At 39.6% G+C, this 14,250-nt stretch overlaps 1 protein-coding gene across 6 annotated transcripts in view; it reads left to right on the top strand.

Moving 5' to 3' along the window:
- Nucleotides 1-14,250, top strand: part of cspg5a (chondroitin sulfate proteoglycan 5a) — a 55,903-nt gene that overhangs the window by 27,853 nt on the left and 13,800 nt on the right. For all 6 annotated transcript variants that reach the window (XM_033981388.2, XM_055227565.1, XM_055227564.1 and 3 more), the window contains exon 3: nucleotides 11,894-12,082. In XM_033981388.2, coding sequence (XP_033837279.1) covers nucleotides 11,894-12,082 — 189 coding nt within the window. The remainder of the gene's footprint in view (nucleotides 1-11,893; nucleotides 12,083-14,250) is intronic.

Below are 14,250 nucleotides of genomic sequence, written 5' to 3'. Positions count from 1 at the left end.
AGATGTCCTTCACATTGGCCACAGAGAATTACACATTAAAAAGCAATTATGTGGGCGAAGTGTCTTGCTCATGGAAACAACAACTGTAAGCTACATGGTTTGTGTATTTGAAAAAAAACAAAACAAAAACATTAAAAATCTATATCTATAGCTGTGTTACTCCTCCCACACGTCATGTCAGTAAGAGGTAATAGGCAACTAAATAAGACCCTGTCCATTCTATTAAATAAAAAATATATATTTTATAAAGGTGTAACATAAGTAACCACTATACTTGCTCCTATCAAAAGCAGCAGAGATCCAAGGACATTGCATTAGTATACTGTGATCTAAAATGGCTGAAATGCCCAAGAAGGTCCTTTGGGTATCTGATTGTCCCTTGAGGGAAATCTGCTCCTGGCGTTCGGCCCATTTTCCAAAATCCCCTGGGAGATTCTCCGGGCGGCACCTGGGGACACATCTGAACATCAGGAGTCAGTGTAGGAGCACCTAGCTGAAGGGTTAGACTACACTGCACATGATCCAGTGTAGGAGTGAGCACCTAGTTGGAGGATTACTACACTACACATGAGCCAATGTAGAAGTACCTAGCTGGAGGGTTAGACTACACTGTTTATTAGCCAGTGTAGGAGCGCCAAGCTAAAAGGTTAGAGTAGGGATGGGACGACAAACAATAATATCGTTTATCGTGATAAAAACCGTTGACAATAATTGTTCGTGGCACTTTTTATATAACCGTGATAATCACCAACAAAGATAATCGCCAGAATGTGCAGAAAAAAACTATTTCTCGCTGATAATCTCCTTTAAATACAATATTTTAACAGCTGTTTAAATATGGAACCTATTCACAATACTTAAATTGTAATTATTCATATCCATAACATTTTTAAACTGGTCAGAAACAAATTTAAATTTTGTCCAGCGCTTAGGTTAGAGTACACCACGCTGGACATGAGCCAGTGTAAGAGCACCTAGCTGGAGGTTACTGTACCATATATGAGCCGATATAGTAGTGCTTAGCCGAACGGTTACCAAAAACTAAAATGAACAAAAATAGGTATTAGAATGTATTTCATTTGAGTTCCATTTTTTTATATTTATGTATTTTGTTATATTTGAGGCCAGTATTTTTTGCGATTACACTCTTTAATAGAATATATTACCATTATGTATAAAACTGCCATAGGTTAAAAAGTACCTCTTACAAACAACTATCATCACACAACCAGAAATGCTGTGTGTTTGCTTGTTCTTCCTGTGTCCGGTGTTTCAGTAATACTAATACTGGCTCTGTTGTTGCTGTGTTCTTGAGCAAGACACTTTTCATTCCACATTGATTCCAGTTTATGCGTCGAATAGTGTGAATAGCAGAGAAGCACTATAAACTATGACTTTACTTTGCGAGTAGTTATGATCTTCTGGTAGAGCTGAGGTTAGGGCACTTGTGGCAGGTCTTTGTGAGTCCCCCTCTCAGTGCAGTCACACATCAGCCTAATTCAATTACAGCAGCAGCAGCCTCCAGCGGGTCGTTAGCCGTTAGCCGTTACCCTGCACGCTAAAACACATGGTACCCGACAGAGGAGCGCTGACCTGAGACTAGCCGCTGTAGCTCACTGTCAGCTCTCGCTAAAACACCACACTACCTCATGTACTGTGCGTTTCTTGTCTTCATGAAAATAGAAACGTACAATGCCATACTGTGGAACGTTCAAGGCAAAGCTATGTGTTTCCATGGAGACAGGCAGGTGGCAGACCCCCCTCTGTTAGACACATTTTATAGCAATCATTGGTGATTTTAGACAGCCCTGAGCAAACTTCTGAACCAAAAAACAAATTTCCCAGTGAAAGACATATTATTCAGTGTTTTTGCTCAAATTGGTGTATTGTTTTGTTTTAGTGGATGGTGTAACACGGTATTTCAACAACAAACGTGTTCCATGACTCAAAAAAGGTAAAAAAACCCAAAAAAACTGACATAAGGCAGCTTTGACGTGAGATTAAACACCTAAACTCCACCCACAACCACATGTAAAATAGAGCTGTTAAACTGGGCAGTACCTAGAGGACTAAAGAGACGGAAGGGGGAGGAGGGGCGTGGTCTGGAGGTATAAGGAACACTGTGATTGGTCTAACAGGTGTCCACACTTCAAACTTCGTCCTTAGCCTGGTGTTTGTAATCAGAAACACCTCACTGTAATCAGGGCAGTGATGTCACCAAATACTTAAAATTTTAGTTGCCAATGCAGCCAGGACACACCCATTTTTTATACTTTTTTTTGCCACAAAGCTGCAAAGGTAACTGATTTGCACTGCCAAAAAAGGACTAGGAACACCATATACATAGTTTAGTAGCAAAACAACCTAATTTAGTGTTTAATTTCACTTTATGTTTCCGTTTTAACCCTTCTAGACACAGACAGAACATGCAAACTCCAGTTGACTACTTTCTCAATAGATAGCAACCATTTTGAAGTAGATGTTACTCTGAAAATGGAACAAAACCCGACATAGTTTTTAGCAAAGACGTTTTCAGTCCATTCCCATGAATGTTTACGACGAGCACACTGCTGACAGTTAGCAGCTTTGCAGAGACCGGCGCATGAGCACGATGTGGATGTGAGCGGAGGTGGAGGCACAGAATGAGTCACTTGGCCGGACCAGTGGAAAAGTTCGGAGCAGCCAGGCCCTGTATTGTATTGTAGTCCTGTTTGTATGAGCGCAGCTTGATGTCATTAGCACAAGCTTTGAACGACACTTTGGATACACGCTACGACTCAAGAGCCCATCGCAGATCATGCCCACGCACTCCTAGACAGAACAGCAAGCGTCTGCCAAACATGCACTTGGGAATGTTTCAACGGGAATACACAGATGGAATGGTTAGTCTGTGGCAGAGGTGGTCGTGGCCAGAAGTTCTACTTAAAGTGACGTTTTTTTAAATAATTTTGGTTGTTTTTATTGCACTGAAAAACATGTGTCCTTACTCTGCATCTCCACAAACTTGACTCATATTTGACCTGATGGAGGACTATGGAAATGCTGTTAGTAATCATGTATCCATCCTGTTTCTGTCTCCAAGCAGAATGTTCCAAAGTATGGTTTTAACTTTCTATTTCCATGGAATTATGCAGGTGATGTGCCACTCCAGAAAATTACAGTGTTGCTGTAAGGAAGCAGGTGCTGTTACTTCAAAATAATATTACTCACTGAAGCGCAATGTAGTAGTCCATGAATTGACTCAAGTAAAAGTTAAAAAAAAAAAACGTGCGGAAACTTCTAATCAAGAATTGTAAGAGTAACTGTCTGGAGGTAACATCTGATGTATATTTTGTAGTTAATGTCAGTGGATGAACAAAACTTTATATAACACAAAAAATAGAAAAACAAATTCATATCAAGATGTTCTCAGGTCTCTCGGCTGGCCTGAGAACATCTTGGAGTCCCTCTAGAGGAGCTATAGGAAGTGTCCAGGGTGAGGGAAGTCTGGGAGTCCCTGCTTAGACTACTGCCGCCACGATCCAACTCCAGATAAGTGGAATAATGTCAGAATGACTGGTGCAGGAAACACAAATGTTCAGCATATTGTCAACATAAAGCTTATTCACAGTGAAAAGAGTAAATAAAACTCTTACTCAAATAACTGGCTAATGCTGTGGCTAGCATTAGTCCACACTACAACATTTTACACACTTCCTGATTTATTACAACCTGCTAATGTTGCCTTCAAAGCCATTCATATAAAGACACTCTCTCTACCTTCTGCAGTCTGGCACCTCAGCTTTCAGCCACATTCTACCTCTGAAAAAAGGTAGCTCATTGTAATGAAATGAAATGTAAAATAGCCAGTTTTAATATCACAGTGAGGAACATTTCAAACAAAGCAAAAACATCTCCATGGACACGAGCAAGTGGAAAAGTTACACAGCGCCCTTTTCCGTAGTTACTGAGCCTGAATTAATATTTGCTCATTATAAAGTCTTTGTTCAAGCTTTATGATGTGTGCGTGTTAATGTGTAGTCAAGTTATAAAGTTATAAAGCGTCGCCAAACGTCATCATCAGCTTCTGTCTCCATCTGCAGAAAAGTGTATTTTTTAAACAATAGACTGGAGTTTGAGTCTGTAATAGCACACTCCAGATTCGTATTTGTTTTCTATTAAAATGCTAATTGTCAGTGTATTATGGCCTGTAAAACATCCAATCATTAGCGCTTCAAGCTAACGCCAATCCAATATCCACGGCACACAGCTGGGGCCTGTTGTAATGACCTCAAGGTGACTGTGAAATTGATTGCTCCAAGTCAAAATAATCATAAACACAGTCACCTCTGATTGGCTGAAAGCTGGTTCTGTTTTAACGGGTGATCGCCGTAAATAGTTGCATCTGATTGGTTGATAGTTGTGTAATACATTTGATTGCTCCATAGCTACCACATAACATCTGATTGCCTGGTAGCTGGTTCTGTCTGATTAGCCAGTGTTTTGTTATGTCTGTATTGGACTGGTTAATGCTTCTTTTGGTCCCTTCTGATTGGGCGATTGCTGCCATGGTTACGTTTCATTGAGAAATAGATGCAGGGTTTTCTAACACCATCTGGCTGGCCAACGTTTTAGAGTGGGCACATCCTAATTAGGTGGTCACTTCTGATTGGCTGTTGGCTTTTGTAGATGCTGTGGTCACATCTGATTGGTGAATGCAAATGGTGGTCACTTGTGATTGGCCGCTCGTTTCTGTGGTCACATCTGATTTGTTGGTGTAAACAGTGGTCAATTCCTGATTGGTCGCTGTCTACCGGGGCTGCTATCGTTATGTCCAATTGGTGGATGCAAACAGTGGTCACTTGTGATTGGCCGGCTGGCTGCTGTGCTCTCATCTGATTGGTGGACGTGTACAGTGGTCTCATCTGTGCAGGAGTAATTGTTGGTTGAGTTGATGGTTTTCTGATAGGTCTCTGGAGACGGGCTCTATCTGAACACATTACGATTAGACTACAGACATCAATACAAGCAAAGAGCAATACCCTGCATCATTCTACAGAGGTTACATACAGTACACACGAAGCAATACTAAAAGGCTAGTACAAATTTGTTCCCTTTACGCTTAAATTAGAACTACAGAGACCTAGATTTATCCTGTAAAGCAATTTGGAAATTACTCATTTCTGTAGCAACGATATATATGATTTTTTTTTTTAGGCACTATCCATTATCTTACAATGTATTTCTCAACACACATATACACATGTTAAATGGTGCTACTGCTACTACTACAGTTACTGCTACTAATGCTTCTGCTACAGTTACTACTACTACTACTACTAACGCAGCTGTTACACATACTACTACAGCTGCTACATCAACAATAACTACTACTACATCTGTTACTACTAATAGTACTTCTACGGGATCTGCAATCACTACTGCTACTAATAGAACTACTACTGCTACTACTACTACTTTGGCTGCTACAACAACAACTACTACTGCTACAAGGAGCCTCAAACCAGATAGGTCAAATAGCACATGAATTGCATTTAAGGGGAGGTGCTATAGAGCGAGGTAGAGGTTAGATGTGCCGTCCAACAGCTCAGAGAAAACTTGCCTTTTATGTAGTTTTTCTTACATACTTTGTCAAACTAATATCTTGTTGTTATTTGGGGTACCATACTTTTTGGCAACATTTTGACTCTGGGTTTGATAATGAAGAGGGTAACACGAAGGCCTCCATCGAACCACTTCAGCGTAAAGGTCGAGTCTCACGATGTGGCCGATGTTGAGCAGGCCGCTAACAACATTGTCAAGCTGGAGGCTAAACTCGAGAAGCTAACTATTCAGGTGGGCCATTTGGATGAAAAATACCAAGATTTAGAAAGCAGATTGTGGAGGAATAATACTGGTGTGATCAGTGTTCTGGAGGGAGTCGAGGGAGCCAGCGTCATGGTTTTTGTTGCTGGTCTGTTGGGACTGAGTGAGGAATGACTACTTGATGGACCGCACCGTACAGAACTGGAGCTACACCCCTCCCATTTTACTTTCACGCTCATTATATAATTCTATGGTGCGCTGGTGGGTTATCTTCACTTTTTGCATGACTCAAAAGATCTTTGCATTTCCAGATTTGACCTCTGCCGTCACCAAAAAAACAACTTTTGCTTTCGGAGTCGTTAAGCACATGCGTGAAGTATGGACTTTTCTACCCCATGACGCTGAAAATAACCTTGTAAGATTAAACTTCACAGCAGTTTGAGGAATCATCTTTGGCCACTGACTTTATTCAAAAGAACTTGAAACAATGAACAGTCTGATGCGGTGCACAGGTAATAGTTGTAGCTAGTTTTCATTGTTAAACAGCTGCATGACCTTTAATTCTATACTTACTTCTTAATAGTGAATAGTGATATGCTTTACTTTAACATGGAAAGATATTGGAGCTGGGTTGTTTTTGTTTTTTCTTGTCTTTTCCTCTCCTTCTCAAGCTTAAATAAGAAAAAAAGATGTGAAATGTGTATTAAGTGTACTAGATACATGTATACTGACTTCTTATGTTCATTAATCTTCTCGAAATTAACAAAAAATGAATGAATGAATGAATTTATCTTACAGTCGGATATTTAGATTGTGATGATGGTTCAAATACAGGCTACTTCAGGTTCCCACTAAACATATAAATGGTTCTACAAAGGATGAGACCTAACCCTGACAGTGGTGAACTCAAAAAGTCTTAACACTCTGGTGAAGTGTATCAAAGTATTGCGCCAGCTTCATCATTTTGGAGCTCAGGGATGTTTTTGTTGTTGCAGAAAATTCACTTAACACCTACTTCGCACTCTCAAATTAAAAGTAGGTGGATTGGCCCAACCTTGTATTCCTCTTTTCACAAGAAAAGCCCATTGAATTCCCATCTTGCTAGATAAATCAATCTCATTTGTCTGTTCCAGAGTGACATAAGATCCGAATGACAGATATTTCATAGTGAGCGGTGCATTATATGGTACCTTTTTGCTATTGGCCAATGTGTCTGCTCCTAAGTGGGACAATGTAGATTTTTTTAGACAGCTTTTTTTCAGAAATTCCAGATATGTCATCTAATTTTCTTATATTCTGGGGTAATTTTAATTTCTGACACTGTCAAAATCAGCTAAAATTCTAAAAGATTTCATGACGGACTTTTTTCTTTAACCGTACTCCTAAAGTGTATTCATTCTTCTGACTTGCGCATCATACATTTAGTAGGATTAATTATTTCTTAATAGATAATAGACGTCTTTCCAATATTAGCACCACTTCTTGTCCAAATGAACCTGTTGTTATTTCAGCTCGTTCTCTGTTTGCAGTTGGGGTTCAATTTAACAAGAACATTCACACTTTAATGCATGTTTATTCTCTCTCTTACCAGATTTTACTAGTTTCTTTAATCGCTGTTTAATTATGTGTATGTTAAGGGACATTTTCATGACGTTTATTTGTGACATTGAAGTTCTTGTCTTTGCATTATTGCTTTTTTGTTTGAAAACTGATAAAAAAAATTGGAGGGAAAAAAAGAAGTGCGTTTAAAAGGGATTGACCTAGATTTGAGCAGTAGTTCTGATATTGAAAATTCTTTAGGAACTGAAAGTCGCTGACAATTACAGATTCTATTCAGCACATATTTTTCATGTTGTTTACATATAATTACATAGAAGTGGAATAGGAGTCGTACACTTTTGTGTTCAGTGGAAAGAGACATGTTTAAAACCCAACTGTGCAACATTCCAGGCAAAGCGTCTATGTGTAGTTACAAAAAAACATGTAGCCTACAGTATATTTCTAATGTCATTCTGAAACAAAAAGTCTAACAAAACTACCTCGCTACAGAATGCACCATCAGCACTTCCTCTCCCCTCTACGTGCCCTTCCTTCACTCGTCCAGCATAATGTTTATTAATACAATTTTACAGCCTCTGCACTGACGGACTAGCATAGCATTATAATCTTTTAACCTTAGCTGTCTCAAAAAGAAATCGCAATATTTCCAGGCCCTGTCAAATCACACCAGGTAAAGTTGGACTGCTGAAGTCCTCATTTGAATACCGATTATTTTTATAGCATGTCTTAAAGGGCTATATTGTATAAGCAAAAGGTCAAAATAAGTTAGCTTTGTACTGTCAAAAAATGCATAAGGCAAGTCAGGAATAACTTTGGACCACTGCAAACCGTTTAAAATGAACTACTTCTGTTTTTCATGTTTCATGACAGTAAAAACAGGCACAGCACCTTTAATAGACCTTGACCCGCACTGACCCGTTCACACCAGCAGGGGGGCTTATTAGAGGCAGCACATCTGCGCCACGACCACCCCCCGCTAGCTCAGTATGACTTCTTTATCGATCTTTCTTATCCCCAAATGTCTCTGCTAGGCTAGGCTAATCTAAGTACTGACTGTGGAGAGAGAACAAAGGAGTATAATATAAAGACAAGGAGAAGGAAAACTAGCATAGCACATATTCAGTAGAGCTGTAGTTGACAAAAGAAAGTATTTTTTGGTTAAAAATGCCCTTTATATCAGTTAAAACAGGGGCATGGTGCAGTAGTGCACAGAGAAGTACTAGTAAAAGCATCGTTGTAAGTGAAAATGCAGATTAAACTCTCCAGTCACTCCCCAAAACTCCAGCTAAATGACTGTGTATACATTCTGATTAACATTTAAAGTTTCATCAAATAGTCAAATAGTCAAATAAGTGAAGGACTGCAGGATATTAAAATGTTGCACTATTTTAAACCCCTAATGTCTACCCAAAACAGACTAAAATAAAAGCATGTTATTTTCAATTTGGCTGAATTTGTAGCAGTGAAAAACATATCCAGGCTTGCATCTCCACAAACCTGACTCTTATTTGGTCTGAAGAAGAACCTTTTTCTTCTGTTGTTTCCATAGAAATGCTGTTCCTTTGGCAGTAGCTTCCACAGTACACACAAAGCGCATCTCTCTCCATGAACAATGTTTCAAAGTATGATTTTCCATTTCTGTGTACTCATGCAGGTGACGTCTCAATAATCTACCCAAATCTAGCCAACGCGATGTCATCTCAGAGCAACATATGAGGTTTGCAGTTGATAAAATGCACAATGACATACACAAACATTGCAACTGACTATTGACATATGTTTAGTCCAAGTTTGACCAAGACTTAAGATTTGATGCACAGGACAAAACGCACAATAGTACAAATCTGAGGAGCAGAGTGCGTAATGGCTCCGTTACTCCGTTGCACTATTTTGTGTAGATTTGAAAAGAAAGCACAGACATGATTCAGCTGGAAGTGGGGAGGGGGAGGGGCAAAGGAGTGGAGAAAGAGGACTGAGCGGGGGAGGGAGGGGCTAATCCCAGCTGAAATAAAGACACACGCATACACACACACACAGAGAGAGAGAGAGGTGTGTGTGATGGAATGACATCTGCTGCTGCGGTTGCCATGACGACCCCTCTCCTCTCAGCATCCTCCTCTTTATACTAAGGGTGACTTACATAAACCGCGGCTTTGTGCGCGCGGACACTTAAGAGCTCGGAGGCGATAAAATGTCTCCTTTGATGAAGTAGCAGAATTCTTCAAATTCTCCCATCGTTTTGTAGTGAAGATATAGAAGTATGAACTGAGTCTCTATCATGTTACATCCTTAAAGGGGCATTACGGAACTTTTTTGGTGGTGGGAGGTGAAGGGGTCTGTTGCCTGCTTGTCTCTATGAAGATGTTGTTGCTTTCCACAGTATGGCACTACTACTATTGCAATTATTAGAGTATTTACAAGAAGAAAAAAACAAAAAAAACATTATATTGATCTTACTTATAACTTGGCCTTGTGCTTTTCTTCATGGAGACACACAACTGGAATGCTGCACTGTGGAACATACTAGGCAAAGCATTATTGTTACCATGGAAACAAGCAGGTGACAGACCCTCCACCAGAAATGTTACACAGTGCACCTTAATATATGTATTGATACCAGAATCACCATAAGTGTTTTCATGATAATAGCATTTCAAACTCCATTTCGATGCTAAGGATACCTGCTTAAATTATACTATTTTGATACTTTTGGCAACCCTATTGGGCATATCATATTAAAATGAAGCATAAATACTTTTTTAGAGTAACAACTAAAGTAATCCAGTACTTTGTTCAATCACTATTGCATTACAGAGACGTGGATCTCCATAAAGGACCTATATTAAACTACTTTCTGTATGTTATAATGTTGTTTCCTCATCACAAACAGACCTGGAGTTTTGTTTTGTTTCATTCAAACATGTTTAACACACAAACCCTACATATTTAGGTCCACCTTGTGATGTCATGTGGTAATACAGGAAGTGCTCCACTGTGTTTTTAAACTCCATATAACTTCACTAGAATCATTTGAATCATTTCGACACACCACCAATTTCTGCTGAACTGAAGGTAAAAGGTAGTTTCATGACATCACAAGGTGGAACAGAGCATTTTGAGCTTTGGAGATATAGCCAGACCAATAAAGCAAGAACTTCAGGTATGTTTTTGATGAGTTAACAACATTATAACATAGTCTAAAGTTTATAAAAGTCAATTTTGTGTAATATAGGACCTTAAAACTACTTTGGCAACCCTGAGCAGGACTAAACCACGTCCACCAGGTCTGTTTGAATGAGACAAAACACAAGTTAAAAAGGAATGTTTTGGAAGAGGGAACAATCTAAATAAACCAGTTTATATAAGTATTACAATGACGTATTTGCTGCCTTCAGAAAGTTTCATTTCTTCCCGTGGTGTGTGGAGTAAGTCTGCGTTGTCATGGCAGCAGCACAGTCTGGTTAAACCCGAGATAGATGGTGCCATAAGAAATGCCCGCGAGTGTGTAGACAAAGCCCATCTGTGCGAGACTTTTTTTGGCCCTGGGCAGACGCCGTAGTGTGCCGGGCTCCCGGGGCACGGCCGGGGCTCAGATGGCTGTGTCACATGTGTCTGCGGGCCGCACTCACACATGAACGCGCTGCTGATGGAGATGCTGCAGAGGAAGTGGACCATAATGGAAGGTTATGCCCTGTATGGGGGTGGGTGATGAAGCGATATCAAATAAATTGTGACGAAAGACATATCTATGAAACGTCCCACAGTATGGCTTTAAATATACCTATCTCCAAACATAAAACCAGGTGATAGCAACAGGGCAATTAGACCAATAAGAATGCATATTTTTCAAAGGATTTTTATGTTGTTCAGTCTGATTTTTCATGTTATTTTATTATTTTGACAAGTTGTTGTTCATTTTAGTTTAACAAAGAAAGAAAGCAGCTGGCAGATTCTATCGTAATCGGCCATTTTTTTTATCTTTTTCTTGTGTGACCTCTGACTCAATCTTTTCACCGTGACCATAATTTGGAGAAAATGTAATGAAATATATTCAACAGGTGACTGCACAGAGGATATAAAGATTTTTATTCTCTTAAAAACATGAAATCCTAATTTAATTTAACCTGTTTTAGACCCGAGTCGAGTTTGGCAGTTACTGTAATGCAACAACTAGCATGCTAACAGTGTGCCAGCCTAACTTTATGGTTCACCAACAAAACAAACAATAAATAACCATGCAAAATTAATGTTTAAATTGCCAGAAAATCGCCTTCGTTGTGCATTTTGGATGGAGTTTTTGGAGTTGATGACATAGGTAGAGGTGTTCTGTTTTATAATTCATTGCTGCTTCCTGTAATTCTGAACTTTTAAATTCAACTATGATAAATATTTACCAGAGATGCTGTCCAACCAAACCAAGTAATAACAGACAAATATGAAAACCTGTCACGTGCAGGTTTTAAATTTGTACCCACAGTAGACACATAAAAAGCCCTTCACTGACCGTGCCTCTGTGCTCCTCCTGCAGGTGTAACATCCAGGACTACATGTGGAACAAGGGGGTGCGCTGTGAGTCGGTGGTCACTGAGTTCCAGGTCCTGTGCTTGGCTGTGGGGGCCTCCGCCGTGGTGCTGCTGCTGCTCTTCATGATCATCGTCTGCTTCGCCAAGAGACTGCACCTGCTCAAGACCGAGAACAAGAAGCTCCGGCGACGCAGGTCAGCAACCGCTAGTTTAATCTACTCTCTGTCATTACCCAGTTTGAGTCATTTACCCGATTTGAAAAGTACAAAAAGTTATCAGTCGGTTGTAGCCGTGGATAGAGGGAGTGTGACGTCACCTGTAGTGTTCCTGTTGTGTTCAGATCCAGCCAAATTAAGCCAATCGAGGCTAGCAGTTATAGCAGCTAATTTGCAGCCAATTTCCATATTTGGAAGCCAATCAATCTCAAACAATGCCAGCATGAAGACCTCTAACTGTGATGATGGCTGTTGGTAGAACTGATTGACAGTTGGAGATAGTTTCAAAAGGTAGTCTAAGTTGAACTAAGTCTTAAGAAAAGGCGTTTCACTTCTCATCAAAGAAGCTTTATCAGGTCTGAAGAAAAACTGGTTTTATCAAACGTACCTCACTATCTTCAAATGAATGTCTTAGTGTTGTAGTTTTGCTTTTATTACAGGTAAGATATATAGAATTCTGATGTCAAATTTCATTTAAAAAAATGACATATCTGTGGCCCTATGTACAAGGTACAAAGTATAGCTTTTACTGATTGCAACTGCAGTGTTGCTTTCTTCATAGTTCAAAATATTTGGCATGATGTCCAAGTAGTTGATGTTTTCATTTGGTGTTTTGGTTCTCAAGATGATTATTCACTCAGAAAGCAGAATCTCTCATTTGGGTTGCCAATTTCAATGCTGAAATCCAGTTGGTTTAATCCTAAAAGGACTCTCTCTGATCTGAGCCTGAACCCCAATAGTCAATCATGACTCAGTGCTAGTGCAGCCTCTGCAGCTCAGTGAGTGAATTCTGGAGGTTCTGAGCTTTCACACGAGGCCTGTGCATATACTGAGAATGAGAAAAAATGTTTGTGTCCTCTATCTGCATGTAAATTTTTTTTTTTTTAACTGGTAAGAACACAGTCTACATAAACAGGGGCAGCAGTAGCTCAGTAGAGTGCTCATCCTTTAACCAGAAGGGTGGTGGTTCAAGGCTGCTCTCGACATAAACATCATTGGCAGAGTGGTTAGATCCACTAATGTTGTGTGTGTGAATAGGTGAGTGGTTCTTGATGTAAAGCACTTTGAGTGCCTTGAAAGGTAGAAAAGCACTATATAAATCTGATCATTTATATGCTACGTTTTAATATCTGTTTTTTCTTTAGAACTGACAAAGCAAAGATTACAACCTTACAAAACCATATGCACTAACAACTTCAAACATTACATTTCTATCCAAAAAAATGTATGTTAGAGGGCCAATATAGCAGTGGCATGTGGTCAGGGCAACCAAGGCAAGCGGTGGTTGTCCTGTAACATCTAAAATCATCCAATGTCAAAAGTGTAATTAAATAGTTTCAAATTATATCCAACTAATCACATTTTCCCTTCACTTCTGCCTGTTTGAAGTATAGTTGAAGTCACAGTGTCCTTTTGTACACCTACTGTCCACTGAGCAGACACAGGAAGCTATATTATACATGCATCTGTCTGATCAGCACTGTTGTTGTTATATCTCTTCATGAATGTACATTTTGTGTAGTAAGTGCATTACACACCGGTAGGTCTGTCATATGTCACTCATATGATTTCTTGATGCATAATAACAACTACTGTACATGGATAACTATAGTACTGAAGGCTCAGCTGCATAAATGAGGTGTAGGACAAATCTGTGACACAAACACCCACTGACCCGCCCTGTTTGTATAGACAGGGTGTCAAACACAGTCCAGTATATACAGATATTAATAAACTCTAGGTCTAGGCTTCTCTAATTTGACTCCATAATGGCTCAGTATATATGCATTTAATATCTCAGTGAAAATAAATATACTAATTTACAATGTAGTTCTTATAGAAAGTGGTGTTATTAAATTGTTATCGACTAAATATTGATGTCCACCCCAGGTCTGCTTGCTTACCCATAAAAGTCACAGCACGCTCCTGCGATATTGTAAGTTAAGGCATAATGTGGGCTATAACACTGGGCTGATCACTATAAGGCTCTTAGCTGGAGGGGCCCCATGTGTCTGTGGGTGGTAAAGTGCTCCACTGTGAGGTATTGAGCTGCTGTTAATGCACTGGACTGCGGGCATTTATTGATAATGTTAATATGGATTCTGCTCCGTCCAAAGTGTGGCCAGTGGCAAATACATTGGGACATA

Source organism: Periophthalmus magnuspinnatus, chromosome 16 (genome assembly GCF_009829125.3).
Source record: "Periophthalmus magnuspinnatus isolate fPerMag1 chromosome 16, fPerMag1.2.pri, whole genome shotgun sequence".
Classification (NCBI taxonomy): domain Eukaryota; kingdom Metazoa; phylum Chordata; class Actinopteri; order Gobiiformes; family Gobiidae; genus Periophthalmus; species Periophthalmus magnuspinnatus.
The sequence above is the reverse complement of the archived record's forward strand: the minus strand, read 5'-3'. Positions and strand labels throughout refer to the sequence as shown.